This window comes from Mus pahari, chromosome 9 (assembly GCF_900095145.1).
Source record: "Mus pahari chromosome 9, PAHARI_EIJ_v1.1, whole genome shotgun sequence".
NCBI lineage: Eukaryota > Metazoa > Chordata > Mammalia > Rodentia > Muridae > Mus > Mus pahari.
Window position 1 is genome coordinate 46,816,419 of NC_034598.1, and position 5,705 is coordinate 46,822,123.

General features: G+C 38.6%; 1 protein-coding gene and 1 pseudogene across 1 annotated transcript in view; one reads left to right on the top strand and one right to left on the bottom strand.

Annotated features, from left to right (window-relative positions):
* The window catches only part of LOC110327015 (olfactory receptor 12-like), a 24,492-nt gene extending 24,117 nt beyond the window's left edge, over window positions 1-375 (top strand). Inside the window, exon 2 of the mRNA XM_021205705.1 lies at window positions 25-375. Coding sequence (XP_021061364.1) covers window positions 25-375 — 351 coding nt within the window. The remainder of the gene's footprint in view (window positions 1-24) is intronic.
* Window positions 376-4,504: 4,129 nt separating this feature from the next.
* On the bottom strand, window positions 4,505-5,553 carry LOC110326083 (annotated as a pseudogene).
* Window positions 5,554-5,705: the final 152 nt, after the last annotated feature.

Sequence of the window (5,705 nt, forward strand, 5' to 3'; positions counted from 1 at the left end):
TGTGTTGACACTTTTGTGAATGAGATTGTGTTGTTTATTCTCTCTGCTTTCATCATCATCTCCACCATCACTATCATTCTGGTTTCCTATGCCTACATCATTTCCACTGTCCTGAAGATCCCCTCCACCCATGGTAGGAGTAAGACCTTCTCTACCTGTGGCTCTCACATAGCAGTGGTGAGTTTATTCTATGGAACTGTGTTCTTCATGTATGCCCAGCCTGGGTCCATCTCCTCCCCAGAGAAAAGCAAGATNGTAGCTGTTTTCTACACACTTATCATCCCAATGCTGAATCCTCTGATTTATAGCTTAAGGAATACAGAGGTAAAAAGTGCTTTGAAGAAGNCATTGCTGAGGAAAATACCCTGGCACTGACTTTCAGTTTCCTTCAAACTGCAAAATCAACTAAAAGCAACATTATCAGTCATTTATGGAATAGTTCAATCAAAGGTATCTCAGTGTTTCAGATATTAAATTTAATTTTTAGTGATTCATGTATATATTTTAAGATAAAATTAAAAGTCCGTGTATATTTTCATTATTTCTTCTATGTAACCATAATGTCATAGCTGAGTATTACAATTGTAAAAAATACAGTTAAATTCATTACTCCCAAATAAATATACATTGAATTGCTTAAAAACTATCTTGCTATACTTGTCCTAATAAATTTTGATGGTCAGCATCATGAATGGTTGACTAATTAGTTCATATATATGTTCCCCATCCCTTTCCTCTCCTCTGAGTGGGTGTAGTTCCCCCTGGGTTCCCCCCCACCCAACCCTGGCACTACATGTCTCTGTGAAGATTAGCANTTCCTTTCCTACTGAGGCCAGCAAGGCTGCCCAGCTAGGAGAACATATCTGAAATACAGGCAACAGATTTTGGGGTAGTCCCTGTTCTAGTTGTTCAGGACTCACATGAAGGTCTTGCTGCCATTTGCTATATATGGGCTGGGAGGACATCTGCCATCTGGTGAGCTAGCTGTTGAGGACATGGGGCCATTTCCCGAACTAGACAGAGACCTGGNATAAGATAGGCATCCAAGAATCAATTGGGGTGACCTTAAGTTCGACTCAACATTGGTTTTATGGAACCTGAAGAAATCCCACCCTATACCCAGACAAGGGGACTGACAGACACACACTCAGAAAACTTTCAACCCAAAATGTATGCTGTCTACAAGAAATACAGACACAGNGGATAGAGTAGCAACTGAGAAAATGGCCAAACAATTAAGGCCCCAAATTGAGACACATCCCACGGGCAAGCATTAATCCCTAACACTATTAATGATACTCCTTATGTTTGCAGACAGAAGCATGTTGTCCTCTGACAGACTCCACCCAGCATCTGACTCAGACATATTCAGACATCCACAGCTAAACTGTTGGTGGAGCGTGGGGACTCTTATGGAAGAATAGGAGGAAGGAATGCGAGCCTGGAAGGGAGTAGGAACTCCAAAGGAAGACCAATATAGTCAACTAATCTGTATGCTTAGGGTTCTCAGAATCTGAACCACCAACCAAAGAAAACAAGCTAGACCTAGACCTCCCCACTCATATATAGAATGGTTCTTTTTACCATATTAGTCCTACTGTTTCATGAGCATGGGAAATCTTTCAGCTGTGATATCGTCTTCAAATTCTTCCTCCAATGTTTTAAAGTTTTTAATATACAAGTGTTTTACTAGCTTAGTTAGACTTACACACACACACACACACACACATATGTGTGTATGTATGTATATCTATGTATATATAATATAAATAAATTACATACACATATCCATACATATGCATAATATACACTATATACATATACATATGTATGCACATATAAATATATATATATATGTATGTGTATATGTATGTATATAAGTATAATATAGAGAATATAATTTGATTATATTTTATATTTGAGACTGTCATGATAGGTTTTGTCTCCCTGACTTCTTTCTCAGTCCACTTCTCATTTGTTTATAGGAGGGCTGCATAACTTGGTGAGATAATTTTGTATCCAGCTACTTTGCTGAAAGTGTTTATTTGCTCTAGGTGAGCCTCAGTGGAATTTTATGGTCACTTACGTATACTATTATACCACTAGCATAATATTATAAATTGTCTTAATTATAGAGTAATATATGCCTAAACATTGCAATAAAATGTGTCACAATAAAATGTGTAATTGAAAGGCTAGAAAATACTTATAGTTTCTTGCCTTACAAAAATTTACATTTTTTTCATGTTCATCTACCCTAAACAAATGCAGTATAATGTTCAAATTGCTATATCATCTTATTTTTAATTAAAAATAAAATAAAATATTTTTAATTTGTATATCAGGAATACATATTTTTGCCCTACAGGTTTTGGAGTTTATTATTAATATTTAGTTTGGTAAAGATTTCTGTAAGTTTGATCAATATCGTATATTCATTGTTTCTCATTACCATTAAAGCTTTTTTCATTTTTATTGGATATTTTCTTTATTTACATTTCAAATGATATCCCCTTTCCCAGTTTCCCTCCCTCCAGGAAACCTCCTATCCTATCCTCTCTACCCCTGCTTCTATGATGGTGTTTCCCCATGTTTTAATTAGTTTCAGTGTATCTGGTTTTATGTGAAGGTCCTTGATCCACTTGGACTTGAGCTCTGTACAAGGAGATAAGAATTTGCATTCTTCTGCATGCTAGCCGACAGTTGACCCAGCACCATTTGTTGAAAATACTGTCTTTTTTTTCCACTGGATGGTTTTAGCTTCTTTGTCAAAGATCAAGTGACAGTAGGTGTGTGGATTCATTTTTGGGCCTTCAATTCTATTCTCTTGATCTACCTGTCTGGCGATGTACCAGTACCATGCAGTTTTTATCACTATTGCTCTGTAATACAGTTTGAGCTCATGGATGGTGACTCCACCAAAAGTTCTTTGATTGTTGAGAATAGTTTTTGCTGTCTTGGGTTTTGGGTTATTCCAAATGAATTTAGAAATTGCTTTTTCTAACTCTATGAAGAATTGAGTTGGAATTTNGATGGGGATTGCATTGAATCTGTAGATTGCTTTCTGCAAGATGGCCATTTTTACTATATTAATCCTGCCAATCCATGAACATGGGAGATCTTTCCATCTTCTGTGATCTTCTATGATTTCTTTTTTCAGAGACTTGAAGTTCTCATCATACAGATTTTTCGCTTGCTTGGTTAGAGTCACACCAATGTATTTTATATTACTTGTGACTATTGTGAAGGGTGTCATTTCCCTCATTTCTTTCTCAGCCTGTTTATTCTTTGAGTAGAGGAAGGCTACTGATTTGTTTGAATTAATTTTATATCCAGCTACTTTGCTGAAGATTTTTTTATCAGCTTTATGAGATCTCTGGTGGAATTTTTGGGGTCACTTAAGAATATGATCATATCATCTGCAACATTAAAGTTTTATGGTTGAATTTTAGCTGAAACTTGTGATAAACTCAGTATAAGTATAAAAAATTACATTTAAAGTATAGGACATGTTCAAAGAGACAGTCCTAGGATTTTTTTTTCTTCAAAGAATAGTCTCATCCTCTACAGCTAGTTGATCTTCAGGATTACTTTTCCAAGTTCTCAGCATTTTATATGTTTAATATCCTATACTCATATACTCAAGAGCCTTATTAATGATATGTTTGTTTTGTTTGTGTGTGTGTTTGCATGAGGAAACTTGGGTGTGAGTTTTTGTCACAGAGGTCAGAGAGAAAATTAGTCATAAGTCTTTCTTCACCTTCTATCTTGTTTGAGAAAGAATTTCTTGTTGTAACCCTTGCATACACCAAGCTAGGTAACCCAACAACTTTCATAGATTTGTCTATCTCCACATTCATCTTGCCATAGGACTTCTGGAATTGCAAGCACATTCTAATGCACACAACTCTATGTGACTTCTGAAAATCTGAATTCAGACCCTCACAGTATGTGACAAGTTCTTTACTCACTAAATTATTTCCCCATCTAGCTTTTTATAGTTCTAGAAATATGTTGTCAGAATATGTAATGACTTTTAAATTAAATATTAACATGTATGCTATGTAAAGTTTTGTACCATGTATTATCACATAGATTGGCTGTGTAGTAAATAGCAAAGACTACTTTTCAAATTTTAAGAAAAATTGGCAGATGACGTTCAGGAAGAACTGCAGTAATCAGGTGAGCTTATTGAAGATGGTCCACCATTTTGCACAGCTGAGATGGATGTACCTCAGTGAGGCACAGCCCCAGGGACTACATCTTCTGATTGTTTCTTGGTGCTGCTGTGCCTGCTTATGTTTGTCATTGCTATATTTCTCATATATTTCTCATGGTGTGATTTGGGCATGGGGAGACTCTCACTGCCTGTAGACTTGTGTGATTGCTTCTTTTTTTTGTGGGTGCAGTGAACTTTATTGATAGTATTTAAGAGCATAGTTTGGGCTCCCTAGGCTCCTTCTATAATTATGGGGGTCTGGGATCAAAATTGTGAGGGAGATGTTCAGCATTGGGGGCCAAGCTGGGACAGGGACTCCTCAGCAACCCAGGGCCTCTCTATTGTTCTCAGTGTCTTTCTTTGCTGGGGTGGGTGGTTCAGGGTTTCTGACTCTTTGGAGGCCATGTAGGCCATGAGGTCCACCACCCTGTTGCTATAGACACCATATTCAATGTCATACCAGGAAATGAACTTTACAGTGTTGTCATTGAGAGAAATGCCAGCTCCAGCATCAAAGGTGGTGGAGTGGTAGCTGCTCGAGACAACTTGGTCTTCAGTGTAGCCCAGGATGCCCTTTAGTGAGTCGTCAGATGCCTGCTTCAACACCTTCTTGATGTTATAATTGGTGCGTTTCTCCAGGAGGTATGTCAGATCAATAATGGGTATACTGGGGATAGGAACATTGAAGGCCATGCCAGTGAGCTTCTTGTTCAGTTCTGATTTGACTTTGCCCACACTGTTAGCATCACCAGTGGATGCAGGGATGATGGTCTGTGCATCCCCATGGCCATCACACTACAACTTTCCGAAGGGCCATCCACAGTCTTCTGAGTGGCAGTGATGGCATAGACCATGATCATGAGCCTTTTTTCATGATGCCAAAGTTGTCGTGGATGTTCTTTGCCAGGGGAGCTAAGCACTTGGTGGTAGAGGCTTACAATCTTTAGTGAGTTATCATATTTTTCATAGTTCACACCCATCACAAACATGGGGACATCAGCAGAAGGGGCAGTGATGATGACATTTTTGGTCCCACCCTTCAAGTGAGGCCCAGCTTTCTACATTGTGGTGAAGATACCAGTAGACTCCACAACATGCTCAGCACCAATGTAACCCCATTTGATGTTAGTGGGATCTTGTTCCTGGAAGATAGTGATGGACTTCCTGTTGATGACAAGTTTCCCACTCACAGCCTTGACCATGCTATTGAACTTGCCATGGGTAGACTCATACTGGAACATGTAGACCATGAAGGGGTAGTTGATGGCAACAATCTCCACTTTGCCAACTGCAGAGCAGAAGGCAGCCCCGGCACCAAATACAGCCAAATCCATTCACACTGACATTAACCATTGTTTTCTATAGGATGAGGCTGGCACTGCAAGAAAAGGCGCAGCTGTCTCTGGAACAGGGAGGATCAGAGAGCACTGANTGCTTCCACTCTACTAGGAAATTTTCCTGGATATCAATATGAAGATGAACTTTC